Genomic DNA, 14,312 nt, shown 5'->3' on the forward strand with positions numbered 1-14,312 from the left:
GCGCTGCAGCAGGCAACAGCTGATTGCTTCCTTTCGGACTTCCCTCCCTGGCCCGCCCTCGTCTGATGTTTTATAGCTTTTTACTAATTTGGTGATGCTGCTGGAATAAACTGATGTACCCAATAGGTGTATTTCACTTCTCTATGTATTCCCATCAGTTATTGCCAACTGCCTTTTTTGTGATACCATTATTTAATCATGAAGGTGCATAACCTGCAGGGAGAGACTCTGGCTGCCTTGTTGGGTGGACAGAATGGACCATGCAGGTCTTTATCTGCCGTTGTTTACAATGTTACCATGTTATCAAACAATAACACCCGATATCTGCCACTCACCGAGACTACAATAAAACACTGATTCAGCAGAGGGCGAATCTGAATGACTGCAATAAACCTATATCGAAAGGTGAGAAAGGAATCCTTCAAACTGATGCAGGCTTGGTTTGGGTAAGGTGGGGCTTCATGCAGTTTACATAACACATACAGTAAGGAGTCCTTGGTTCTGCAATATACAAAGATTCAGTGGTGAGCTGAACAAACCTTTAACGCCACAAATCAAGAGTGTGGAATGGGCTATTTTCTTTGTCTTTAGATAAAGAATTCCACAACAAAGGGAGGGGCTTTCTGACATTTCAAATTGTAGAACTGTGGGAATAAGTAAAGCAAAGTATAATTTGAAAACATAAAGTTGTGAAGCGGCTGCAAACGTGCTGCGACAGCCCAACTACACATACAAAACGGCTGCAAACACGCAGAGAAAACCCAACTCTATACAGAACACCTGTGAGCAGAAATTGAGAGGCAAGGAGGTACAGCCCATGACCAGAATTTTCATAATCCAGTTAACTGCTTCACTAGAATCCAAACTTAGCTATATGGAACAGGAAAATAACATCGTTCCCCCCTTTCAGTCTTTACCTCCTTGCAGAGTTAATGCTTTCATGGCTCCTGCTTGTGAAAAAAGTTTACTTTAAATCTGTACCAAAGACTCTAAACATTTTTTTTTAGCTGCTGTTACATGCATGTGGATATCATCTTGATATGCCTTTCACCCACAGAACTGTAGAAATCTTCAAAACGTCCCAGAAACAAGTTCCAACATTCTTTAATATGTACTCGGGACTCTAGTACTGCAAAACTGACTAGTAACAGAAACAGATCCTAATGTGCGGGAATCACGTGACAAACCTTATGCAACACTGAAAATTCAACTCCCTCCCCTCGGTACAAAGTTGCAGCAAATATAAATGTAAGTAGCCTTTAATAAAAGCAATACCATAGTGTCATAAAAATAAAAACAAATGAAGAAATTCTTTAGAAAAGTTTATACAACTTCCACAAAATAAATGCTCTGTAGTTTTGCCAAAAGAATAAAGTATAATCTCTGAGCTCCTTCGGGTCAGCGGTGCCTTTGCCAAATCTAAAATCGAAATTCAGTTGGCCTGTAATATACCCTGGCATAGGAGTCGGGTTCATTACTGTGGTATGCGCAAAATAATCTGGGAGATACCGTATTTTTCGGACTATAAGACGCACTTTATTCCCCCCAAATTTGGGAGGAAAATGGGGGGTGCGTCTCAGGGGCGTATCTGCGTGGGGCCACAGGGGCCTGGGCCCCCGCAGATTTCGCCCTGGCCCCCCTCCCCACCGTCAACCCTCCCCCGCTGCTTACTTTTGCCAGCCGAGGTCCGACCCGCAATCTCCATATTTCGTCTTCCTCCGTGGCCATGTGCTTCAAGGAAGTAACGCTGCAGCCTGCAGTGCTGATTGGTTGAATCCAGTTCGGCGTCTGACGTCGCTGCGACGTCAGACGCCGAACTGGATTCAACCAATCAGCACTGCAGCGTTACTTCCTTGAAGCACATGGCCACGGAGGAAGACGAAATATGGAGATTGCGGGTCTGACCTCGGCTGGCAAAAGTAAACAGTGGGGGAGGGTTGACGGCGGGGAGGGGGTGGAGAGAGGCGGCGGCGGGGGGGGGGAGGGAGGCAAAAATGTGCCCCCCCTCTCTGGCTCTGGCCCCCCCTACCGCCGGATTCCAGATACGCCCCTGGTGCGTCTTATAGTCCGAAGGTAGATTTGGCTGGCTGGCTGGCAGGCCGCCCGCCCTCCGAGTTCGGGATCGCCGTCAGGGTTACCTCCTCTCCCCCCCCCCCCCCCCGGCCCTGTCACCACTTCTCCCATTTCATGTGATCTTCCCTGGTGGTCTAGTGACGTCGTGGCAGGAAAGAGCCCCCTCTTTCCTGCCCAGCGCGCTGCTCTCCATCCTCCTGTATGCAGCCTGACGGTCTCGGCGAGATTCAAAATGGCCGCCGAGACTTCAACTCTCGGCAGCCATTTTGAATCTCGCCGAGACCGTCAGGCAGCAATGCATACAGGAGGATGGAGAGCAGCGCGCTGGGCAGGAAAGAGGGGGCTCTTTCCTGCCCCGACGTCACTAGACCACCAGGGAAGATCGCGTGAGTAGGGAGAAGTGGTGACAGGGCCGGGGGGAGGGCGATCCCGAACTCGGAGGGAGGGATTCGGACAAGACGCACCGGAGTACCTAGGTTTTTAGAGGAGGGAAAAAGGAAAAAATTTTTTTTTCCTATTTCCCTCCTCTAAAACCTAGGTGCGTCTTATGGTCCGGTGCGTCTTATAGTCCGAAAAATACGGTATTTCCTTTGTGAGGAGAGAGTGCTGATCTACAGGGGATAGTTAGCCCTTCAAAAGCTCAGTAATGTAACCCCTCCCCCCCCCAATAAAATAAGTTCATGCATCATGTATTTTACACACTTAGAATCCAAAAGTACATTTGGCCTCGGGGTTTATACTCCACTTATGTACTCAGCTCTGTACAGATGCACCTAAAGAAGGGTCCCTGAGCTTCAGAGCTTATTCCACACAAATAGGTGATACCTTTTTTTTTTTATTAGACTAATACATTTTTTGACTACCTTTACAAAACGAGAACCACCTTCCTTATATCAGGGCAGTACAAGCAAAATATTACTGTATCACTATAAGTGAAATATAAAAGTATCCAATGAGCCCAAAAAAGGGAGGGGGGGATGGATAGATGATGCAGTTATAATCATAGTGCTGGGCAGACTTGTACGGTCTGTGCCCTGAAGAGGACAGGTACGAATCAAGGTAAGGTATACACAAAAAGTAGCACATATGAGTTTATCTTGTTGGGCAGACTGGATGGACCGTGCAGGTCTTTTTCTGCCGTCATCTACTATGTTACTATGTGTGTAACCAAAAACAAGTTTGGGGAGGGGTGGGGTGGGGGTGGAGAGGAAGAACTATTATTTAGCCATTGAAGCTAACACTCTGCTAGATGGGGCAGAGCAGTAAAATTAAGTCAGGACATCCGATCTGGATATCTCAGGGCAGAAAGCAGGGGGACCAGTCTTACATCCAGCTCTTCTGAATGCAGGTTTCTACAAACTGATACAAGAAAACACATTTTTCAGTGTGAAAGCCTGCGTTAAACAGAATTCGTCCTTTCTACAGGACCCACTGCGCATCAAATGAACAGTTTACCTGCTTCGCTTTTGGAAGGCATCCTTGTGTCTAAGGGAACAAAGTACAGCAATTGCAAAAACCTTGCTTTCGACTGAAGGCTTACAATTACTCAGAGCAACAACTGTTTAACTAGTCATTCTGAAAATAACTACAGCTCTTCTGGGTCAGTTCAAACTGTTTACAAACCACGTGGGACAACCCTGTTTACACTGCAGATGTCTGAATATGGCAATCTGACTGGGCAATTCAAGCTTTCCAAAGAATGTAATCCAGATTCACGGTTAAATGGAAGTTTAAATTGGATCCTTCATCCAGGCAGAAACAAATAGCATTGAAGTGGGATACGTAGAGGTAATTATGTATTGTGATTTATAACCGACTTGATAAACACACTTTTCTCTCACACAGGTGACAAGGAATTTGTCTCACCAACACCCAGCCTGTTTCTCATTCTAAACATAAAACAGTGTCACTTACTACTGTGCACAGTCAATCAGCTGATACTCGTTGGACCTCTCGTAACAGGCTTTCACACCTTCATCATGCCAAAGCGTTTTTGTATTTTCATAGAACTCCTAAAAGAGAGAGAGGAAAAAACAAAATCGAAGAAAGGTAAGAAAGCACAGTAACAGAAAATGAACACCTAGAAATGTGCTGAACTATTCCATCTCCTGCGGAAAAGCAGTCCATTGAACTTCCACAGCACTGGAAAAGGAATTCAAGGATAGCGTGAGATTTGGGGGGAGGGTGAAAGGGATTATGTCCAATCTGCCTACTGGATCTATGCCAGTTATAAGGGACTTTTATAGAAGAGTTGGGGGTAAAAGGGCACTGAAATACCAGACTGAAAAGTTTCAAGTTAAAATGCTTTTTCCAACCAGTGAGGGACTGGGGTGTTTTTGTTATTAATGTTTTGTTGTACTATGTTTAAAGTTTAATTAAAAAAAATATATTAATTAAAAAATACTTTTTCCAAGCAATTTTTTTAATGTTCCTACGGGGGGGCAGATGGCTTTATGCCCACAGTTTGACACACATGACAAATAAGCAGATTTTATTTCACAATGGCTACTTTCAGACCCTCCCCCCTTTTTTTTTTTTGAACAGGCTAACAACCAAATATGTTTGAGGTTCTCTTACTCCAGTCATCCACGACCCTTTGTGTGAAACAGTATTTCCTGTTGCTTTTAAGTTTACTTCCTTGCAGCTTCATTTCATGTTCTCTAATTCTACAATAGCTTTAATACCTTTAAAAACGTTTTTTTTTTTGTATATTAATACCTGTCAAAACATTCAAATGTCTGTATCATATCCACCATCTTCCCTTTCCTCTAGAGCAGTGGTAGAGCAGTGGTGTAGCTGTGGGGGGCATGCCCCCCCCCCCCACACACACACAAACTTTGGGCTCGGACCCTCTCCAAACATGCAGTACCTGTTAAATGGCTGGCGGGAATGTCCAAGCCCCACTAGCCAAAGAAATTCACTGCCCAGCTGCTCCCCTCCTCCTCTTGAAACTGCAGGAAACAGGCAGTTGGTGGCGTGCCTCTATCTGCTGATGCCAGGATTCCTCATGCATGCTCGGTTCACGCAAGAGCTAAGCATGCTCGGGCAGTCCTGGCATCGGCGGCTAGAGGCATGCCTACTACCCATTTCCTCCAGCAGAACGAGGAGGAGGGGAGCAGCTTGGCAGTGAATTTCTTTGGCTGGTGGGGCCTTAGCATCCCTGTCAGCAAAGGTATTTTTGATGTACTGGGGGTGTGGGGGGAACAGAGGGAATGTGTTGCCCCCAGTCCACCTCTGGGCGCCTACAAAATTGGAGGGCTGGATACACCCCTGCATTCAGTTCATCTCTTCTTACAGGGTTTTTTGGCTCAAACGCCATACCCTTTTTGTCCACCATTTCAAGACTTCAATCTTCCATCCCCATCCTCCGTCTTTGTGATTTTTTTTTTTAATCACACTTTGTCATAGAAATGAAGAGGGAGGCTCCAGGAGGGTGGAAACTGGGACAGAGAATATTCATTTTGCACAAAGGATGGTACATACATGGAATGGCCAATCAGTGGACATGCAGAAATTCAAGAAAGCCTGGGACAGGAATGGAGGAGTCCTTGTTTGGAAAGCACAAGGTAACTGGTGCCTATGACAGTATACTAGGAATGAAGTGGGCAGACCAGACAGACCTTAGGGTCCTTAACTACCATCATCACTTTACTATCCTTAATCCTCAACATTACAAGGACAGAAGCTGTGTGAGAAATGTATATGTAATTCCACATCCTTTTAAATTTAAATCACTTAGCCAGCAAACATCAAACTCATTTGCAACTGAATAAACCAAGATATAGAGCAATCACCCCACCCCCCATCCCTCTCCACCCTGCAGAAGAAAAAGCACTCATCATGAACAAAGCAGGTAGCACAGTAAGCTTATTGATCAAGAATGCGTCTGCAAGATAGCCCAAAAGCGCTTCCGGATGCATTAACCTTCAACCCATTGGCAGCTGAAAAATCTTGAACAGTTAGCCGTTCAATCTACAAAAGGTGAACCATTGGGTTGACCAAAGGGAAAGGGTAGGGGAAGCAAAGTCTAACCAGAATAATAAAATGGCTCCCCCCCCCCAATAAGCATTGTTCTACGCAAAAATAACCCCCCCACACACAATCCAGAAGGTACCGGGGCAGCTAGAGAAAACAGACCAAAGATAAAGTGAGAAGTCAGTCAATGGGTGCTTCCAGTAAGACGCAGCCTGATAAAGCATCTGAGACCAAAACTGTTGAATAGCTGGACAGTGCCAAAATGTGTGAATTGAGGTATCAGCAGAAGAGAGGCATTTGAGACAAGCCTCCGATGGGCAAATTGAAGCCCAAAATGCTCAAAAAGGAGAGAGGTAGAGCCGCAGAACAACCTTATACTGTAACTCCCAAAGTAGAACATTCACACAGAACCGCTGCATGCTAAAAAGCACAGATTGGATTTGTTCAACGATCAAAGCCACCACTAAGTCCGTAGACCACTGAGCAGCAAGCACAGAGGCCATAATCAAGGTCTTCAGTTGTGTGCAAATAGCGATGATGAAATGCCAAGGGAACTTTGTTTTGGGAGCCCAGCGATAAAGCCTCATTTAAAGTGTCTTGAACATCCTTGCTAAGGTTCTCCCAGCCCAGGCCACTGACACAGTGATGCAGTTAAAGAAAAGACTTGTTGAAAGTCCACAAGAGAGCGTAATTTGCCTTCTTCTGTGAGGAGCTGCCACTACCCTTTAAACAAAGGCATGTTTTGGTCAGAGAGTAACCATGAGCATCTATTCATTTCACTGAATGGTACTATCTGGATGAGTTCCATTATTAATACAGTATAGGGAATTTATACAGACTCAGGAGGGAGACTTTGGGGTGTTGGTTTCGGAGGATATGAAGGTGAAGAAACAATGTGACAAGGCGATGGCCGTGGCCAGAATGATGCTAGGCTGCATAGAGAGGGGTATAACCAGCAGAAGAAAGGAGGTGTTGATGCAAGTCGTTGGTGAGGCCCCACTTGGAGTATTGTGTTCAGTTTTGGAGGCCGTATCTTACTAAAGATGTAAAAAGACTGGAAGCGGTGCAAAGTAAAGCTACAAAAAAATGGTATGGGATTTGCGTTGCAAACCGTACGAGGAGAGACTTGTCAACCTCAACATGTATACCTTGGAGGAAAGGAGAAACAGGGGTGACACGATACAGACGTTCAAATATTTGAAAGGTATTAATCCGCAAACAAACCTTTTCCGGAGACAGGAAGGTAGTAGAACTAGAGGACATGAATTGAGGTTGAACGGGGGGGCAGACTCAGGAGTTATGTCAGGAAGTATTTTTTCAGGGAAAGGGTGGTAGATACATGGAATGCCCTCTCGCGGGAGGTGGTGGAGATGAAAACAGTAATGGAATTCAAACATGTGTGAGATAAACACAAAGGAATCCTATTTAGAAGGAATGGATCTACAGAATCTTAGCAGAGATTGGGTGGCAACGCCAGTAATTGGGAAGCAAAACCTGTGCTGGGCAGACTTCTATGGTCTACACCCTGATCGTAACTGGATATGTGAAGTTCAAGATCAGTGCTGAGCAGACTTTTACAGGCTGTGCCCTGAGAAAGGGAAGGAAAAACCAAACTTGCGTATACATATAAAATATCACATACCATGTAAAAAAAAAAAAAAGAGTTTATCTTATTGGGCAGACTGGATGGACCGTACAGGTCTTTATCTGCCGTCATTTACTATGCTACTATGTTATATACCATAGTGGCCTTCGCCTGAATACAGCCATCACACATTGAGCATTTATATATACATTCTACTATGATGACATCATATGGAGGGTCAGTCTGGAATGCTATACTTCATGAGTTCATACAAATGCCTCCAACTAATTAAACAAAACAACTATGAGGAAGAAATACAAGGAAAGACGCTCCCTATACACAGTGAAAAAAAATAAATGCAGCCCAATTTCGTGTGGACTTCCTCTTTCCAGCTGTCTACAATGTGTTTACTGAGGTATTAGAACTAGGACTGCAAAAAGTGGAGGAGTGGCCTGGTAGTTACAGCAACAGACTATGGTGCAGAAGAATTCTTGAGCCTCTAAGTTCAAAACACCTCCCTTCCCACTGCTGAGCAAACGTGGATTGTGTGTGTGTATAGGTGTGACACACTACTCTGACAAGTCATTACCTTATTGTGCCTCTAGGTTTGGCATTTCTGGCTGTGATTTGGGTTTCCCTTCACACTGGCCCTACCTTGCGACTGCTTGCAAATGATTTAATTAATAGCATCACATAATTGTGTAACAGAAAAGCTTTTTAAAAAAAAACTCAAGACACACATCTGTGGTTCACATTTTTTGCTCGTTAGCACTGCTGCTTAAAATAGTGGGTGGCACATCTGACCCTAGAAATGAAGGGTCAATAACTTCGGCATAAAGAAATCTATGCTTCCAGATGAGCAAGCATAAGCATAAATTATCTCACGCTTGCTTTAGGACAAAAGTTCCGACGCCATCTTGGATACACACACCTACCACAAACTCTTGGGCCTCTGCCAGCATCTGGCGTGCCTCCAAAAACATACTTGTCCAGAGGATCAGATTGTTCAGTCACTCCAATAAACTGTTCTGAATGTCCTCAAAGACGCGAGCCCAACCTCTCAGGCAAAAGGAAACATTTCTGACTTTGGCTGCAGCTAGGTGGATGATTAGCCTTTGGCTTCAAAAGAGTGTGCTTGCTTTGAGATTTTCTAGCCTTCTGTACCTGATAGAGGTTAAATTGGACAGATCCTCTCCCCTAGGAACCGGCCCTGAGGCATCCTCTGTGAAGACAGTGTGTCCAGGATAACGCCTGGATTTGAACGGGCCTGCTGCCTGCCAACCACTGACTCCTGCACAGCCAACACACTGGCGGGATCATCAAAGCTCACGCGGTAAAAATTATTATCAGCGAGGAGAAAGGCCTCAGCAAGATAACCCAGCCGCAGACCACCGTTTCCCACACCGCAAACACCATTTCACAGCCTCTGCAGCCATGAGAAAAACCGGCAGTATAGCGCAACCCGAGAACGTGAGGCAATTTAAAGCGGTACACTCACCATTCTCCTCTGCAATGCTCATCTCGGGTCTCCGTCCCAAATAGGGATCCTACACCAGGGAAGCCTCCAAAGCTGTTCTCCCTGGCCCTGCTGCCCCAATTAAGGGGTCAAGCTGCTCTAAATGCTCTGTTTTGGTCTTTTTGTTTTTCCAAACAAGTCTGTGAAGAAGGGTCCAGGCACAAAACAGGCAAAGGGCTCGCCGGATACACCCTCAAAGATGGCACTGCTCAGCCAATCACCCTTAAACTCGACTGAGCTAGCAGAGCTAGGCCAGGAGCACCCCCAAACAGAAGAATCCAGGAGCTGAAGTGGAGCCGTCCACCACCTGATGGAGACAGAGATTCTAAATACTGAGGGAGGCGCTGTCCGTTCTATAAGGCTGAGTTCAGTTCAGTGATCTCTATCTCCACCTGCTGGTAGGTGGACACAATCCATCAGTTTCTGGATTCATCTGCTGCTACGCTAAGGTAAATAGCACTACTGTGGGATATGCTGAGGCGTCCTGCGGTAGTGTTCCGCTTAGCGCATGCTAATCTTGCACTGAAAAATTATTTTTCAGCACAGGTGGTGGACGGAGAGCAGGCATGCCCGCGTTAATCGGGTAGCATGGGCACAACTGCGCTAATCAAGTAGCACGGTCACATTACTGCACGCTACCTGCTTAAATAGGTGGCAGTAAGGGCTCCCATGGTAAAGGCCATGCACTAATGACGAAATTAGCAAGTGGCCATTACAAAACAACCCCCCCCCCCCCCAAACGTGGACATTTTACTGCCGTGCTAAAGGTGGTCTCAGCACAAAAAAGTTAGTGTGGGCCACCTTTTAAAAGCGTGCCTTAGTAAAAGGACTCCTAAGTTTTTAGAAAATTGTATAACGTACCACATGCTTTCCAGATGTAATACAGTCCCTGCTCAATGGAGCACACACTCTAAGACTGTCGAGTCTGTCCAACACAAACTATATAATCCTTTGAGTTAAAACAATAGAGCCAGCTTCAAGGATGAAGGCCTCATTTGCAGCCATAATAAAAACCACCTCAACATCAAAAATCTGGCTTTAAAAGGTTATCGTGAGCCTAAGCTTCTTAACTGTACTACTTATGTCTGTAAAACTGAACCAAAATAAGTAACCATAAGAGATGTACCTCGACAAAGCAACTAAGAATCTTAGGGTCCTTCTACTAAACCATACCAGAATCTGACCTTAGCGTGTTTTATGTTTTCAAATCATTTTATTATGTAGAGCAATCAACGTAAGCATCAGCAAGCATCATGATACTTCCAAAACAGTTATACTAATAATTGTGCTTACAGATACAAAGCAAATTATGCAAAAAAAAAAAAAAAAAAAAAAACCAACCAATGGCCTTCCCCCTTAGCGTGTTTTAATGCAGGTCTTTTCCGTGCGCTAAAGCCAGCCTCCGCAGGCTTTTTAATTGCCCTTTTCCCCATTCACTCATGTTTGCATTAGCTCGCGAAAGCATTAAAAAGTTACACACAGGACACCTGGCAAGTGCTCCCACATTAACTCTGCATTAGCCAGTTAGCGTGCGGTAATATGAACGTGCAAGCTGGTTAATGCTTCCATTCTCCACTCACTGCAAGTACCCTCCAAATAACAGAGTACAGTTTCGATTATCCGACCATCCAAAAGGCCTCCAGGTGACGTCCTCACATTTATTTCTATTAAAAATCTTTGTTTTAGAACAAGTTTTGAAATAAGAAACTCTATGCTTTTGTTTATACATTGAGGGGTTTATGCAGCGTTTTCCGTATTATCCGGTTTCTCAGTAATCCGACGGCGGGTCGGTTCCATTTATGTCGTATAATCAAGACTGTACTGTATTTTGAAAAATAGCCGATGTGCAGGTTAGCATGCACTAACAGGCAAAATGTTTTTAACGCATTTTGCGGTAAGCCTTTTTTGGTGCGCTAACCACACATTAGGTGTTAACGCCCATTAGTAAAATGGCCCCTTAGTTTTAAAATGACTAGCTTGAATCTTCTGCAAGAGTAGTGATACATATTGATATTCATGGTATAGTAATGAAGTTACTTGACATAGGCTAACTCAAAAAGCGTTAAAAGGCCCTCTACTGCCCATCTAGGTGGGGTGAGAACTTGAGGAGGAGAGTGGAAGAGGAGACGGACTGCTTTACGATTTACTAGATTTAAAAAGACCATGCTGTCTCTACAGAACACCTAGGAGCCCTGCCCACTCTTTCTTTCCTCTATTTTTCTTACATTTCGCAAATCAAAAAAAAAAAAAAAATTCTTTGGGCAAAGACACATTTAACTTCCTATTAGCCCACTACCCTAGCTAGCTACACAAGTGGTAATTACTATTTGCTCTCTAATCTCCCCCTCCATCCTACCCACCTCAGTGGCAAGAAAAATCAAGGGGCTGGCTGTTTTCTTAAATTAACTCTTAAGATACCTCATTCTGTGGGTCTTTTACAAAGTCGCATTAGCGGTTTTAGTGCGCATTAATGATTAGCGTGCACTAAATGTTAGACACCCACAGAAATATATGGGCCTCTAACATTTACACGTGCTGTAAAAATGCTAGCGCTTCTTTGTAAAAGGACCCCTCAATTCTTAAATACTGCTCCCCCTGTACATGTATTGACCAGTGTGGTTTACAATAATTGTAAAAAAACAAAACCACACAAAAAAAAAAAAAAAAACCCCAACACTCCCATTAGCCTAATGCAGAGACTAACTCATCGGTATAATACAGAGACAGTATCTAGACTTTTCATTTCACTCATATAAGTGTTCATGGTAATTCATGTATTTTGTAACCCGCTTTGATTCCAAGCGGGATATAAACACTGGGAATAGAAACGAAACTAATTGGTCCTTTTCCTGTTCCTAAATTCAGTACTGTACTCTATCATCTGCAGGATTGCACATTCTCCTCAAATAGCCATGTCTTTAATAATTTCTGAAATTTCAAATAATTCCTCATATAATTAACAGAAAAGTTACCCCTTCCTGACTGAATGGCAACTCTAAACCTTCCATTAGATCTTCCCCAACATGAGCTTACCTTTTTAACTTCTTTTACCTTATCTACCTTGATTAGATTTTGAGCTCCCAGGGACAGGGACTCTGTATAACACTGCATTATTCAAACCATAATTATTTATATAAACTTGTCATTTAGAGTTAACAGAATCTGAATGTTACTAAGCTGCATCATACTGGTCAGAAAACTGAAATAATGCCCTTATAAAATTTTTCAGGTACCGTTTTGTTTTGAATAGAAAATGAATAACGGAAGAAAGAATAGTCCCGGTTACCACCAATCAAGGTCAGGGCACACTGCTGACATGGTGTTCTCAAGACCAGGGAAGGAAGGCAGCTACTTCTATCACAGCGGCTCCTGCTGGCCAATGAGCGGTACTACAGAGGCTCTCCCAGAAGAGTCTCTCCACCAGCTCCTGGGCCAGAGAGGATTACCAGAGCCAGTCTGGGGAGGTAGAAGGAGAAAGAGAGGAAGCATGAACACCAAAAAAGAAAATGTGAAAAGTGGACAAGCCATTTACACAGGATATTTGCTAGTCTAAATGTTTTCCTTTCGTGATAATGCAGCAAAATCTACAAAAATCTATAAGCAGCACTAATCAAGAGAATTAACTTTTAACTTTCTAAGTTTGGCTTTGTGGTTTAGTTGGTAATATAGAGAATCCCTTCAAACTTTTCTCGTCTGCTAAAGCCTGCTGCTCCCTGTGGGCATCTTTAGCACAAAGAATAAGGTCAGCGAAAGAAAATGCGCAATACTTTTCCAAATCTGTAACACATCTGGAAAAATAGCCATCCTTTTGTGTTTCTCCAGGAAATGAAAATGGACATTCGTAAGATGAATTCAAAACAGCAGCCAAAAATAGCTAACCCATGTGGGTGTCGCGACGCTAAGAAAGCCTAATATACTGTACCTAGTTCCAGTGCATCAGGTTGCACAAAAACCAGAATAGAAAAATAATTGCCAAACGAATAAGGAAAAATGAAGAATTAGTAAAAAGACTGCATAGCATTACAAAAAAAAATTTTTCTGACAATTCCTTGAATTTGAAATCAAAATCCCCAAGTAATTAGTAGCAAAACCTGCTTCCCAATTTTAAACCTGTGTGTCCTATCACTTGAGAGATACAAATAGTAAGAGAAATTGTCTGGAATCAACTTGAAGTACTTAAAATCTACAGAAAGACTAGTGGATGCAATGGAACAGCCTCCCAGTGGAGATCAGGGCAGTGTTCAAATTGAAGAAAGCAGGAGACAAGTACAGATCACTAAGGGAGAGGAGAGAATGGCAAAGCTTAGTAGTTGGTGTGGATGGGCAGACTGGATAGGCAGTATGGTCTTTATCTGCCATCATTTTCTGTTTTTATGAACTAGTGTCAGGGCCAGATGCAGTAAACTTAACGAGCCATTAACGAGCAAGTAGTAAAGCCAGGCATGCACTAAACAAGACTTTTTTTTTCTGAGGACGGTTGCAGCTAACGAAAACGGAATGCAGATGAGCAAATTGTGTAGAAACTCTATTGTAATGAGATGCACTAACCTTTTCCGATTGCCTTAACGCTGGAAAATCTAACGAGAGGTCTGTACCTCTCGTTGAGGTTGAGCGGGATTCAAAAACTGCTACAAAAGTAAAAAAAAAAAGAAAAAAATTGGGGGAAAAAAGTCAAGCGCTCGTCAGTGCAATAATAAAAACGTCTATTTTGGCCATCATTCCCCCCCCTGCAATAATAAAAATGTCTTTTTTCGCAGTGCTTCACTCAGCTGAGAGACCTGGAAGTCCCTGAGCCAATCACAACGCATTTAGCCGAGCTAAACACGCTGTGATTGGCTCAGAGACTTCCAGGTCTCTCAGCTGAGTGAAGCACTGCCAAAAAAAAAAGACTTTTATTATTGCAGGGGGGGGGGGGGGGGGGGAAGGCAGCCAAAATGGACGGGGTTTTTTTTGTTTGGATGGGTGCCCATTTTGGCTGCCTTCCCCCCTTGCAATAATAAAAACGTCTTTTTGGCCAGTGCTTCATTCAGCTGAGAGACCTGGAAGTCCCTGAGCCAATCACAACGCGTTTTTATTATTGCAAGGGGGGAAGGCGGAAAAAATGGGCACCCATCTAAAAAAGCGTCCATTTTGGCCCCCTTAATAAAAATGTCTTTTTGGGCA

General features: G+C 43.8%; 1 protein-coding gene across 3 annotated transcripts in view; it reads right to left on the minus strand.

Annotated features, from left to right (window-relative positions):
- Positions 1 to 14,312, minus strand: part of GNAS (GNAS complex locus) — a 331,291-nt gene that overhangs the window by 79,225 nt on the left and 237,754 nt on the right. For all 3 annotated transcript variants that reach the window (XM_030211103.1, XM_030211104.1, XM_030211105.1), the window contains exon 5: positions 3,988 to 4,085. In XM_030211103.1, the coding sequence (XP_030066963.1) occupies positions 3,988 to 4,085 (98 nt within the window). The remainder of the gene's footprint in view (positions 1 to 3,987; positions 4,086 to 14,312) is intronic.

The sequence above is a fragment of the Microcaecilia unicolor genome, chromosome 8 (genome assembly GCF_901765095.1).
Source record: "Microcaecilia unicolor chromosome 8, aMicUni1.1, whole genome shotgun sequence".
Classification (NCBI taxonomy): Eukaryota; Metazoa; Chordata; class Amphibia; order Gymnophiona; family Siphonopidae; genus Microcaecilia; species Microcaecilia unicolor.